The following is a 14,864-nucleotide window of genomic DNA, read 5'->3' as shown; positions in this document are numbered from 1 at the left end:
GTTTTAATCTTGATGATAAGGGCTTACAGCTCATGGAAATCAAAACTCCAGTACGCCTATCTCAAAATGTAGTAGCTATTAGAATTTTAGAACAAAGATTTTTTTATACGACCTGACAGCTAATCAGCTAATCAACTCAAAACACCTGCAAAGGTTTCCTGAGAATTTAATCTGTCATTCTTGTTCTGGTGGTGCAGCACAATGACCTTTTCCACAATATTCAAAATTTGAGATGCGCCTGTAATAATGTAACACACGTATTAGTATTTACGTAATTAAAGGAATTGTTATAGTGAACAGTAATAATGAATAAATAGTAGCAGTAGAGTATTGCTAATTTAATAAATTTAATAAGACACAGGTCTTTGGAACTTTTATTGCACACATGAGACTTAAATTATTATCAGCGAGTTATGGTGGCGTTTTGGCCCCAGTCAAGGGCTGTTATAAGTTTTACACGCCACCAGATACCACTGTGTTTATTTTCCCAGATAGTATATAGATTTTTAGGCATTCTATTGTCTCAAACAGCCTGAAAAATAGTGCATTTAGCTGACGTAAATGGGAAAAAAATCTTCCCGGGGGAGTATGCCCCCGGACCCCCCTAGGTTTGGGCTAAGCCCCGAATGTTTGCATCGTCTGGCTCCGCCCCTGATGTAAGGTCTTTATACACCACTGAAAACATAGTTATGTATATGATATTGCATTTCTGTCAACAGATTCTCTTAAATATCACACAATGCACCTTTAAGTGAATTATATGTGTTGCGTATTTATTCCTTATATATATATATATATGATTTTATTAAGTTTTTGTTGATATAAGCGCTACTGGTGCATGATGTGAGGATATTTGTATCCTCATGTTCTGTTGTTTATGCTGTTACTTGCACATGCAAAACTAAACCCCTGAAAAACAAATGTTGGTATTTTTAATGGGTCACAGACACTAATCCAGTCTATTTTAATTTAATTCTAATCTTGTCGGTTAATGATTAATGATCAGTTAAAGGGATAGTTCACTTTGAAATTAATTTTTGATATGTTTTAGCTTACCTCAAGGGCATCCAAGATGTAGGTGTCTTTGTTTCCGCAGTAGTTTCAATTTTGATATTTTTAGGTCAAACCGTTCTTGTCTGTCAGTCATATAATGCAGGTCTATGGTCACTGTCTCAAAACACAAGCACAGAGTCCAAATTAAAACAATTCCCCACGTCCAAATTAAACAATTCCCCATCGTAAGTACACATTGATGGCCTAAGACACGAAACGAGCGGTTTGTGTGAGAAAACGAACAGTATTTATATCGTTGTTATCTCTTGAAAACAGCACACGTCCAAATGATCTGACGGCGCGGGCGGGTATAGATATATACATAGATGTCGCCTTGGCTACGGTTTCGTTCCAATGAACTGCAGTAGCAAAGGCGACCTCTAGTGTATACACCATAGACCTGCATTAAAATAGACTGGATTAGTGTCTGTGACCCATTAAAAATACCAACATTTGTTTTTCAGGGGTTTAGTTTTGCATGTGCAAGTAACAGCATAAACAACAGAACATGAGGATACAAATATCCTCACATCATGCACCAGTAGCGCTTATATCAACAAAAACTTAATAAAATCATATATATATATATAAGGAATAAATACGCAACACATATAATTCACTTAAAGGTGCATTGTGTGATCTAGTATACACTAGATGTCGCTTGGCTACGGTTTCGTTCCAATGAACTGCCATCAATGTGCACTTACGATGGGGAATTGTTTCATTTGGACGATGGGGAATTGTTTTAATTTGGACTCTGTGCTTGTGTTTTGAGCCAGTGACCATCGACATGCATTATATGACTAACAGACAAGAACGGTTTGACCTAAAAATATCAAAATTGAAACTACCGCGGAAACAAAGACACCTACATCTTGGATGCCCTTGAGGTAAGCTAAAACATATCAAAAATTAATTTCAAAGTGAACTATCCCTTTAATGAGCTTCGGTTGTCGGTTAAGAAAAACCCCCAATGAACATCCCTAGTTGTAGTCACTGCGAACACATGACCTCCGATCCGCTACTTAAAACACCATAAAAAATGGAAACATTCCTGCTTTAAATTATAAAGCAATATGAGAGGTAATAAAAAAAGGTGTTTTCTCACAGTGGCCACTATCCCTGAAAGGGTTAAGGAAAAGTGTGTGTGTGTGTGTGTGTGTTTCTGGTACTCACCCACTCCTTCTCAGAGCCGTCTTCTAATTTTAAGAGTAACGCGCCTTGCTCTTCGCAGTAATCTTTTGCTTGGGTCCAGTTCATTGAGTGACCAGAGAACAGGTAACAGCTGTTTCTGAATGGGATCCACTCAAGTCCACTACAGCCTGATGTGAGTGAGCCTATGTACGAGGACAAAACTAAATTAACACTTTAGTTCCCAGACAAAACCATTCTGTCATCATTTACTCCACCTCTCTCTGAGACACTCGGTTAGTCAACTCCTCTCGTGATTCAATCAAGAAAGTCATTAATGGTTTTATCACACAACAGCATTTGCATTGCCTATAAACTCCCTATAAACCCTGGGCATGACAAGTTTTCTCTGTGGGGAGGAGGTTTAATTAATATTATTTGGCTGTACTGATGTTCTATGATTTTAATACCGTCTGAATCAAACACATCAGAGTTTTTCCTCACCCAACCTCACAAATAATTACACGGCAAATCTCTTTCTGTTTTTCATCTCATGCAGATTAAAGAAATGTAATCCTGCTCAGAATGTCTGTGATTATTGTATATAAAATTTTTTGCACCATTACAGATTTAGAGTTTTTTTGCAAAAAAAAAAAAAAAAACTACATAAGCACAATATTACACCTTGAATTTAGAGTTTACTCACTGGTTAATGATATTTTATAAGACGAAGCTTGAACTAATGATGTCAGTTCCTCCACTGTATTCTTCATGTCCTTCAGAGAGCTTGCCATCTCCACTTTAGCCGGAGACAAAAGCCAAACAGAACAATATATCAGCCCGATTACCTCTAATATAAGAAAAGCACAATTCTGAAGAACGTGATATTTCATGAATACAGTTAGAATTTCTAAAATTACTTTGTGCATGGTGCAAAATCGCAGCTGAAATCACACGGTCCCGTGTTTGGCTAGACCTAACAGCTGATACTGCCGAATTCAAACTGTTCATCAAATCCTTTTGGCGATCTGTAGGAGAAAGAAATAGAAATATACAGCTTGCCTTAGATATGAGGATTATTCAAAGCTGAATGTACGTCTAACACTCACCCTGCTTTTGCTGGTTCTCCTCTTGTTTGGATGCGAGTGAATTCAGTGAAGAGTTGAGATCAGTCATCAAGGTCTCAATATTAGACAACTTCTTTTCATGCATTTCTTTTGGAGAGTAAGAGGGACAAATGATCAGTAAATAATCAATGATTTTATGCACGTATTAAATCTTAGACTCTTTACAGTATCAAAGAGAAGAGATGTTTAACAGTCATGCGCTGATGAGACACTTAAATCATGCAGAAATTCATTGCATTAAAGATTTGACCCCAAACAGACATTAGTAAGGGAGGACATTTTTGTTTAAACTTTGTTCTAAAAAGATTTTTTTTTAAATCATCATGATACTTAAGTTTTTTTAATTTATTATCCATAAATGGCCTAATAAAACAAAATAAAACATCAGAGTTACGGCAGTCAAGACACTAACCTTTGGTCATTGTGTTAATTGATCCAGACATGTTCAAAGATGAACTCAGACTGGATACTAAGTTCTGCAGCTCAGAAACCTTCTTTTCTTTTTTTTTGGTTTTGATGAAATTACGATCACCCATTGTTTGAAAAAGGCTTGATGCAAGTTCCCCACACACAGACACACAAACACTTTTTGTTCAGTAAATCTGACTCAATTCAGATGATTTTAGCAGTATATAGCAAAAGGTTGGATTTTTAGATTAATTACACCATGATTAGTTTGTAATACTGGTCAAAAGTTTGGAATAAGTACGATTTAAAAAACAAAAGTTTTTGAAAGACGTCTCTTGCCCCTCAAGGCTGCATTTATGTGGTCAAAAATAAAATTTTCTGTAACAGCATTCCTAAAGCTCAAACAGTAGCAATGCCAAGGTCATGTGTTTTGATTCCCAGTGAATGCATATAAGTGATACCTTGAAAGCAAGTTTCTTTGAAAGAATTGTATGCCAAATGTAAAAAAAAAAAAAAAGTAACATAACTAACTGCAAATGCTATTTCAGTTACACAGAAGCCAGAGATGCAGGATGTGTGAAAAGCATTAAATGTTTGAAGCTTCTTCACCGGGTGTCTCAGGTAAGTACAGAAGACTCATCATCATACACAGGGTTCCCACGGGTTCTTGAAATCCTTGAAAGTTTGTGAATCTGAAAAAAAAAAATTCAAGGCCCTGGAAAGGTTTTGAAAACAAACATAATAGATACAAGTCCTTAAAATTGCTTGTTTAGTAACTTTGTGCAAGAATTTTTCTGGAAAAAATTCCATATTATTCCCTCCGGTCCGCTAATGTGTTATTTTGCCTACACTTCGTGGCCTATGCATACTAGCTTGCTTGATTTACGTTAGTTGGTACGTTAAATGGGTAGTTCACTTTAAAAGGAAAGTTAGCCCATGATTTACTCTCCCTCAAGCCGTCCTTTATATAGGGAGCTATACAGTTGGTTACAGAACATTACACAAGTTTTTATTTTTTTAACACCTCCAGATGGCACTTTTCTCACTTAAAAAAATGGATTTTAAAGGCCTCCACTCTATTTTAATGTGAAATATTGCATTTATATACAGTATATATATACTGTATATATATATACACTCACCTAAAGGATTATTTGGAACACCATACTAATACTGTGTTTGACCCCCTTTCGCCTTCAGAACTGCCTTAATTCTACGTGGCATTGATTCAACAAGGTGCTGAAAGCATTCTTTAGAAATGTTGGCCCATATTGATAGGATAGCATCTTGCAGTTGATGGAGATTTGTGGGATGCACATCCAGGGCACGAAGCTCCCGTTCCACCACATCCCAAAGATGCTCTATTGGGCTGAGATCTGGTGACTGTGGGGGCCATTTTAGTACAGTGAACTCATTGTCATGTTCAAGAAACCAATTTGAAATAATTCGAGCTTTGTGACATGGTGCATTATCCTGCTGGAAGTAGCCATCAGAGGATGGGTACATGGTGGTCATAAAGGGATGGACATGGTCAGAAACAATGCTCAGGTAGGCCGTGGCATTTAAACGATGCCCAATTGGCACTAAGGGGCCTAAAGTGTGCCAAGAAAACATCCCCCACACCATTACACCACCACCACCAGCCTGCACAGTGGTAACAAGGCATGATGGATCCATGTTCTCATTCTGTTTACGCCAAATTCTGACTCTACCATCTGAATGTCTCAACAGAAATCGAGACTCATCAGACCAGGCAACATTTTTCCAGTCTTCAACTGTCCAATTCTGGTGAGCTTGTGCAAATTGTAGCCTCTTTTTCCTATTTGTAGTGGAGATGAGTGGTACCCGGTGGGGTCTTCTGCTGTTGTAGCCCATCCGCCTCAAGGTTGTGCGTGTTGTGGCTTCACAAATGCTTTGCTGCATACCTCGGTTGTAACGAGTGGTTATTTCAGTCAAAGTTGCTCTTCTATCAGCTTGAATCAGTCGGCCCATTCTCCTCTGACCGCTAGCATCAACAAGGCATTTTCGCCCACAGGACTGCCGCATACTGGATGTTTTTCCCTTTTCACACCATTCTTTGTAAACCCTAGAAATGGTTGTGCGTGAAAATCCCAGTAACTGAGCAGATTGTGAAATACTCAGACCGTCCCGTCTGGCACCAACAACCATGCCACGCTCAAAATTGCTTAAATCACCTTTCTTTCCCATTCTGACATTCAGTTTGGAGTTCAGGAGATTATCTTGACCAGGACCACACCCCTAAATGCATTGAAGCAACTGCCATGTGATTGGTTGATTAGATAATTGCATTAATGAGAAATTGAACAGGTGTTCCTAATAATCCTTTAGGTGAGTGTATATACAGTGAGGAAAATAAGTATTTGAACACCCTGCTATTTTGCAAGTTCTCCCACTTGGAAATCATGGAGGGGTGTGAAATTGTCATAGTAGGTGCATGTCCACTGTGAGAGACATAATCTGAAAAAAAAAAAATCCAGAAATCACAATATATGATTTTTTAACTATTTATTTGTATGATACAGCTGCAAATAAGTATTTGAACACCTGTCTATCAGCTAGAATTCTGACCCTCAAAGACCTGTTAGTCTGCCTTTAAAATGTCCACCTCCACTCCATTTATTATCCTAAATTAGATGCACCTGTTTGAGGTCGTTAGCTGCATAAAGACACCTGTCCACCCCATACAATCAGTAAGAATCCAACTACTAACATGGCCAAGACCAAAGAGCTGTCCAAAGACACTAGAGACAAAATTGTACACCTCCACAAGGCTGGAAAGGGCTACGGGGAAATTGCCAAGCAGCTTGGTGAAAAAAGGTCCACTGTTGGAGCAATCATTAGAAAATGGAAGAAGCTAAACATGACTGTCAATCTCCCTCGGAATGGGGCTCCATGCAAGATCTCACCTCGTGGGGTCTCAATGATCCTAAGAAAGGTGAGAAATCAGCCCAGAACTACACGGTCAATGACCTGAAAAGAGCTGGGACCACCGTTTCCAAGGTTACTGTTGATAATACACTAAGACGTCATGGTTTGAAATCATGCATGGCACGGAAGGTTCCCCTGCTTAAACCAGCACATGTCAAGGCCCGTCTTAAGTTTGCCAATGACCATTTGGATGATCCAGAGGAGTCATGGGAGAAAGTCATGTGGTCAGATGAGACCAAAATAGAACTTTTTGGTCATAATTCCACTAAACATGTTTGGAGGAAGAATAATGATGAGTAACATCCCAAGAACACCATCCCTACTGTGAAGCATGGGGGTGGTAGCATCATGCTTTGGGGGTGTTTTTCTGCACATGGGACAGGGCGACTGCACTGTATTAAGGAGAGGATGACCGGGGCCATGTATTGCGAGATTTTGGGGAACAACCTCCTTCCCTCAGTTAGAGCATTGAAGATGGGTCGAGGCTGGGTCTTCCAACATGACAATGACCCGAAGCACACAGCCAGGATAACCAAGGAGTGGCTCTGTAAGAAGCATATCAAGGTTCTGGCGTGGCCTAGCCAGTCTCCAGACCTAAACCCAATAGAGAATCTTTGGAGGGAGCTCAAACTCTGTGTTTCTCAGCGACAGCCCAGAAACCTGACTGATCTAGAGAAGATCTGTGTGGAGGAGTGGGCCAAAATCCCTCCTGCAGTGTGTGCAAACCTGGTGAAAAACTACAGGAAACGTTTGACCTCTGTAATTGCAAACAAAGGCTACTGTACCAAATATTAACATTGATTTTCTCAGGTGTTCAAATACTTATTTGCAGCTGTATCATACAAATAAATAGTTCAAAAATCATACATTGTGATTTCTGGATTTCTTTTTTTTTAGATTATGTCTCTCACAGTGGACATGCACCTACGATGACAATTTCAGACCCCTCCATGATTTCTAAGTGGGAGAACTTGCAAAATAGCAGGGTGTTCAAATACTTATTTTCAAAATAGCAGGGTGTTCAAATACTTATATACACTGTATATAAAGAAAATATTAGTTCTAATGTAAAAAATAGCTCATAAAAATGTTATAAATATTGCATAGTATCATAAAATCCCTTCAAAATTCAAAATAATAATCCCAAAATATTATTGAACAAAAATATATTACATTGGTTTTCCTGGAAAAAAACGAAGTTATTTTCAAGGCTTCAGTCACTTTTGACCGTGACGGAGCCAAGTGTGACCCCTAAATGAAGAGGACCAGAGGGTTAGGTCCTTGAATTTGAGGGTATTGGACCTGGAAAATCCTTGAAAGGTCCTTGAATTTGAGGTTAACCTAGGTGTGGGAACCCTGCATACATCATGAGCAAAGAGAAGCTTTTGGTTGATCCACCAATACAAAAATGATACTAATTTTCTCATTAGCTAGCAAAATGTTTTCCATGCACATGGATTTGCTAAGTGATTATAACTTTTGCCCTCCATGTCAGTAAGGTTCAATTGGTGTCCTAGTAATACATTTAATTTTACATGAAAAAAAGAGAGATGAGCTTCATCTTACTGCTTCTGTGCAACAATACAAATCACACAATAATCATTTCAAATAATGACACATTTTGAAGTATTTTTAAATAATTATTTATTTTAATCACAATATTCAGGACATCATTCAGATCCTTTCTACTGCATGACAGGAAGACAAGTTATTTTATTTATGATTATTATAAGTGTTTTATATACAGATTATCAGTGTGAATTTGTTGACTGTTGAAGTTGTAATATGGTAGAATGAGATATCAATTTAGTCATATTAGTAACTACACCATAACTTTGATAAACACATCATTAATGTGATTTGTAATTTACACAAACAAAGAAAAACAATTTCGGGACTATTCCCACACCACCTCACAAAAACTCAATACACTCAAAACTAAGCCTATTTGCGCAGTGCTTTTGGACACTTTGCTGCAGCAATTTTTAGTCTGAATTTCCCTTTTCACATATGTACTTCAATTTGGAAGAGCAGTGGATGTCATTAAGCATCTGATCATATGAAATGTGCCCACAGTCCTCTCCTTCCTCTCCTTTCTCTCCCAAGTTGTGTTTAGTCCAATCATCTGGCTGCCCAATTCTCCATTGTCTGCAAAAATATAATTAAAAATTTGTTACTAACGGTACCCTTAAAAGTACCGTTACTTCGGCACCAAGTCAGTATTGAAATTTTTAAAAAATGTGACGATACCAGCATTTCTGCCAATCACAGACATAGGCCTATCTGTTGAGCACGTGAACGCAATGGCCAATCAATTTTATAGCCGCTTTCCGACCGGAGGAACCTTTTCACAGTTCCTAGAACTATTGGCTAAAGTACCCGGATGTCGGCGTGTTCGCACCGCAGGAACTAGGAACGATTTTAGTTCTAGGAACTCCATTTGTAGGAACTAATTTGGGTCCTACTTCAGAGTAGGGTCTAAACCAGCACTATAGGAACTACCCGTGACGTTAGTGTACGCTGATGACCGAACGCACGCGGAGCACCAGCACCCGCCATTTTATAAAACAGCTAGAATGTAAACACAGATTATAGCCTATATATTTACTCCATAAACTAACTATACAAACATGGAAAACAGTGATAGATGGGTCTCTAAACCTTTATGCTGAAGAGAAAATCCAACGCAACTTTGAGGGGACCAAGCCAAACATGATTATGTTTATCTGCCCAGCTAGCAACACTGGACATCAACCACACGGCATAGGCTAATAACCTTTTTTCATATACTGTCTACTTTCTATAACAGTTCTATCTAATAAGATATTAAACAGTACTGTTAGACAGATCGCTAACTAATAAACACAGAGAATGCGAGCAGTGTTTGCTCTGGCGTTCTCAGCGCCTCCAAAATAAAGGTGGGTCGCGCCGTCAAAATAAAAGTCACCGTGCTTGCGTCACTCCCTTACCCCTCCTACCAGTTCCTATGGCCACTTGGCCAGTGCGAACGCAAACAGCAAAACTGAGTTTGGGGGAGAGTAGTTCTTAGAACTGTTTAGAAGTGGACAGTTCCTAGAACTAAGTTCCTAGAACTACTTGGTCGGAAAGCGGCTTATATTATATTCAACTCACGCTTTATCCATGGTGTAAGGAGTGTCATCCGCCCATCTCCATTCCCCTGTGTTCTGGTCTGTTAGACCGACCCAGTAGTCCTGTGAGTTGGCGAAGTTGGTAACAAATTCCTAGGAAGGGCGATAAAAGTGAATCACTGAAAGACAGAATGGAAGGTAGGAAAAGGGTTTTTGTGTGTGTGTGTGTTACACACCCACTCCTTCTTAGAGCCGTCTTCTATTTTTACGAGTAACGCGCTCTGCTCTTCGCAGTAATCTTTTGCTTCGGTCCAGTTCATTTTGTCATTAGAGAACAGGTAACAGCTGTTGCTGAATGGGATCCACTCAGCTTCAGGACAGCCAGGAAATAAGTCTATGAGAGAGAGAGAGAGAGAGAGAGAGAGAGAGAGAGAGAGAGAGAGAGAGAATGCATAATAATGTTGTAGTACAAAAGACATTTTTTTTTTTTTTTTACTTAGTCATTCAACACATTTAATTAAAACATCAAAGTAAAATAATTGTATTTATTTTTTTTCAAATGAGGACTTGACCAATTATTGAAATCGATATAATTTTCATTTTGGTAAACCACCACCATAAACAATATTTGGGCAGGACTAGTTTTCTTATGAGGTGGTATCATAAATTCTTGTTTAACTGTACGGATGTTGTATGATTTTAAAGGGATAGTTCACTTTGAAATTAATTTTTGATATGTTTTAGCTTACCTCAAGGGCATCCAAGATGTAGGTGTCTTTGTTTCCGCAGTAGTTTCAATTTTGATATTTTTAGGTCAAACCGTTCTTGTCTGTCAGTCATATAATGCAGGTCTATGGTCACTGTCTCAAAACACAAGCACAGAGTCCAAATTAAAACAATTCCCCACGTCCAAATTAAACAATTCCCCATCATAAGTACACATTGATGGCCTAAGACACGAAACGAGCGGTTTGTGTGAGAAAACGAACAGTATTTATATCGTTGTTATCTCTTGAAAACAGCACACGTCCAAATGATCTGACGGCGCGGGCGGGTATAGATATATACATAGATGTCGCCTTGGCTACGGTTTCGTTCCAATGAACTGCAGTAGCGAAGGCGACATCTAGTGTATACATAGATATATACACTAGATGTCGCTTGGCTACGGTTTCGTTCCAAGCGTGCCGCACAAGCCCTGAAAAGTGAAGCCAAAACGTCTCGATCGCCCCCCGGTGACTGGTCCTAGTATAGGTCATAAGCCCCCCCTCCCCATGTTATTCAACGGGACGTGAGACCAACTAAACAATTAAATTACACTTCAAATATCTTTTTTCCAAAGGTGGTTTCTTTCATTTGCTGTCGTTTGTATCACGCTGATGTAAGTTCAAGTGTCTGTTTCAAAAATAAGTTGGTTTTTAGTTAGTTACGTGATGCGGTGGTGTAACGTCATGATTGACAGCTGTGATTGACAGGTTCTCTGAGCGAAGTAGTCACTGAAGCACCAACGGACATTTTTTTCGGGATCTTCGGAGGACTGAGGAGATTGTATTTACTTTATTTTAACAAGCCTCTTGTCGTACTGCAATCAATTTTTTAAAAAGTGTGCAGAATCCACTCTCCCTGAGTGCATTCTGCGAGAGTGAGGGCGGAGCGTTGATTTCGCGGCTTTACTTCCTGCTCACTACTGCGCAGGTCTGGTCCCGAGATCGCTACTGCGCAGACTCAAGTTCCAATATGTCAGCGCCATATCGGGACTCTGGCGGCTTCAGTTCTCATCAATGGAAGAGAGCGAAGGGGCGTCGTCCATCTTTTTTTACAGTCTATGTTTCGTTCCAATGAACTGCAGTAGCCAAGGCGACATCTATGTATATCTATACCCGCCCGCGCCGTCAGATCATTTGGACGTGTGCTGTTTTCAAGAGATAACAACGATATAAATACTGTTCGTTTTCTCACACAAACCGCTCGTTTCGTGTCTTAGGCCATCAATGTGTACTTACGATGGGGAATTGTTTAATTTGGACGTGGGGAATTGTTTTAATTTGGACTCTGTGCTTGTGTTTTGAGACAGTGACCATAGACCTGCATTATATGACTGACAGACAAGAACGGTTTGACCTAAAAATATCAAAATTGAAACTACTGCGGAAACAAAGACACCTACATCTTGGATGCCCTTGAGGTAAGCTAAAACATACCAAAAATTAATTTCAAAGTGAACTATCCCTTTAAGCATTTCAATACTTTTTTTTTTTTACACACCCCGAGTAAAAATTACAGAGCAAACATTTTTTTTGTCTCATGCAGATTAAATAAATGTAATCCTACCCAGAAAACACTGAATATTATTTCCCCGCCACAGTGCTTCTCCTCATTTACTTTGACCATCTTCAAATACCGTAATTAAAGCTATAATTCTTGTTGTGCTGCCTGATAAAATAACCTGCTATTCTGCTGCATAACAGCATTAAAACAGAAGCTGCATATGTATTTAGAGTTTACTCACTGGTAAATGATAGTTTATAAGAAAGAGCTTGAATAGATTTTTTCAGTTTCTCCAGGTCTGAGCTTGACATGCCAACTTTAGTTGAATACAAAAGTCAGAAAAATACAACATATCAGCACGATTTCTTCTAATACAGGAAAAGCTTAATTCTGTAGGACATCATATTTAAGATTTATTTATGAAACATTTATTAACATTTGTATTTTAATTAGTATTTGCGTTTATATTAATTTGTATAATTTTAGGTCTTACTCGAGATACGTTGTGTGCGTGAATAAACCCGTTGAGATGAAATCAAACTGGTCACTACAAGAGAAAGAAATAGAGAAAGTTTTATCATAGAAATAGAGAAAGAGAAAGTTTTATCATAGAAATAGAGAAAGTTTTATCATGGGCCAATCAATATACAGCTTCAACTTCTTAATATGCAGTTTTAAATTTGAGGATTCAAAGCTGAAACATACGTCCAGCACTCACCCAGCCTTTGCTGGTTCTCCTCTTGTTTGGATGCGAGTGAACTCTGTGACAAGCCGAGATCAGTAATCAAGTTCTCAATATTAGACAACTTCTTTTCATGCATTTCTTATGGATATAGAGTGAGAGGGACAAATAAGTAAATGATCAATGCACTTATAATATCTTAGAGTATTTGCAGTGTCATATATATATATATATATTTACAGTTGCAACTTTGTTTATGATTCATTTGTTATCAAAAGATTATCATCCTTGCAATCTCTTACAAAATAAAACATCAGAGTTACGGCAGTCAAGACACTCACCTTTGGTCATTGCGTTAATTGATCCGGACATATTCAAAGATGAACTCAGACTGGATACCAAATTCTGCAGCTCAGAAACCTTCTTTTCTAAGTCACTACCTGTCAAAAAAAAATAAAATAAAAAAGTTTAAAAGTCCATTATCAAATCTGATCTGTGATGATGATGATGATGATGAAGTTCTCACCTGAGGTCTGAAACTCAGATTTGACTGAGGTTAGATCAGAAGTATGGCTGTTAATCCAACTCTCCAGCATTGAGAAATTTCTTTCTTGATGCAAATCTTCAAAATAAACAAACTTTTTCAGCTTCTCTGCAAATATTTTATATATTCATATGCTAATTCAAATAGCTCAGAGCAAAGCAGTTCAGTTCATATCACAATTAGCAGTTTAGTAAATGTTGATCTTGAACATAAAAAGTCCATGTTCACAGTATTTGTCACACTAAAAACACAAAGATGTTGCAGTCCGTATCCACACCAGTGATAAATTAAAGCAGTCTAGTAGCAAAACACTAAAGACAGTATTTCATTAATAACTCACAGATGACAGAAGTCATGATGATGAAAAAAATCATGCAAACTGTTCCTAGAAGCACAAGGATGCCAGTTTGTCTGTGATTTAAGCAACCTGAAGAAAACATACAAATTCCTTGATTCATTTATATTGATAATATCACATATACAATGTCGAAATGTAATATTTTAATTTTGCAATGCCATGTTTTAATTCTTTTTGCATTTTTCCACACATTTTGAGATATTATTCATGTCTGTAGCAAAATGGTGCCGGAACAAGTGACATACCCAAGTTTATACTTAGAAGTTTGTTTAAATCATCATAGTACGAGAAGTAATAATATATATATATCCATAATTAGCATGAACATGATTAATTGTTGAAGGTTCACTGGTTAAAAGAGATTCCAGTTACATTTCAAATATAAAAGTTGCTTTTGAAATAATGATTAAAAAAAGTTTAAGACATTAAAATAAATGTAACTGCGAAACATTTTCCATTTCACTCATGCTGTAAAAGCTTTAAGATAGTTTCTCCAACTGAATGTGATATTGTAAATCTTCCAAACCTCTCCAAAATGATTTCTTTGGTTCACAGTCCATCTCCATTTTAACGTATCTTTCAGAAGAATCCATTTTCTATAAAGGACAATATAATGTGAGCAAATTGAAGTAATTTGCTTCTTATAGTTGAAATGAAAAACACCACCTCCTATATATATAATCATGTAAATTAAAGAAATTTCACTTCCACATTTTGAGACGATAATAGTAGTTTTACAAGACTTCCCCCTCTCCCCACCCAAAAAGATCTAGGTTTTCATTTGGTCACCTGCTATTTAGTCTTTTTACTTGTGCGTCTTAATTCTTTCTGATAGCACTTCTAATCAAATCATTAAGCTGAGTGTGCATTGAGCAAAACACTGCATTTGTGCTGAGCTTGAACTTTCAAACATGTAAAAATGTCCTGAATTAGGGAATCGAGATTGATTCATACGTAGAACTTGATCTGTTAACGGTTTCTAAGGATAATTTAATATCGAGTTGCTTTGCAAACAAAGACAGAATGTACAAATGCACAGAAGCAATATGATGCTATTAGGAGCATAACGTTTGAGGCCACCCTGAATAATCCTGTGTCTTGCTTTTTATACAGATGCATGAAAATACTAATCATCAGACCTTTAAGCATACGGATGAGTGGCTATCAGCTTAATGCATCTAATATTGTGAGCTGTATCATTTATTTCAAAGTTCAAGGAGTGTTGTAAAGTAAATACAAGTTTAACACAACATTT

The 14,864-nt window shown here is 37.8% G+C and overlaps 1 protein-coding gene across 3 annotated transcripts in view; it reads right to left on the bottom strand.

The window, feature by feature from the left end:
- Positions 1 to 14,740, bottom strand: part of LOC309499804 (C-type lectin domain family 10 member A-like) — a 49,222-nt gene extending 34,482 nt beyond the window's left edge. For 2 of the 3 annotated variants that reach the window (XR_014206352.1, XM_082171288.1), the window contains exons 1-9: positions 14,136 to 14,740; positions 13,592 to 13,678; positions 13,234 to 13,329; positions 13,049 to 13,147; positions 12,744 to 12,848; positions 12,519 to 12,572; positions 12,267 to 12,341; positions 9,994 to 10,151; positions 9,801 to 9,910 (exon numbers count right to left, since the gene is read on the bottom strand). Coding sequence is in view for 2 of the 3 variants with exons in the window: in XM_082171288.1 (XP_082027414.1) it covers positions 9,801 to 9,910; positions 9,994 to 10,151; positions 12,267 to 12,341; positions 12,519 to 12,572; positions 12,744 to 12,848; positions 13,049 to 13,147; positions 13,234 to 13,329; positions 13,592 to 13,678; positions 14,136 to 14,202 (851 nt within the window). In the remaining variant the exon portion in view is untranslated. Of the gene's footprint in view, positions 1 to 8,295; positions 8,817 to 9,800; positions 9,911 to 9,993; positions 10,152 to 12,266; positions 12,342 to 12,518; positions 12,573 to 12,743; positions 12,849 to 13,048; positions 13,148 to 13,233; positions 13,330 to 13,591; positions 13,679 to 14,135 lie in introns of those variants that run through there. The other variant, XM_082171287.1, reaches the window with a different exon arrangement.
- Positions 14,741 to 14,864: the final 124 nt, after the last annotated feature.

Source organism: Leuciscus leuciscus (genome assembly GCF_965113295.1).
Source record: "Leuciscus leuciscus genome assembly, chromosome: 5".
NCBI classification, from domain to species: Eukaryota; Metazoa; Chordata; class Actinopteri; order Cypriniformes; family Leuciscidae; genus Leuciscus; species Leuciscus leuciscus.
This window is presented reverse-complemented; position numbering and strand designations above follow the sequence as displayed.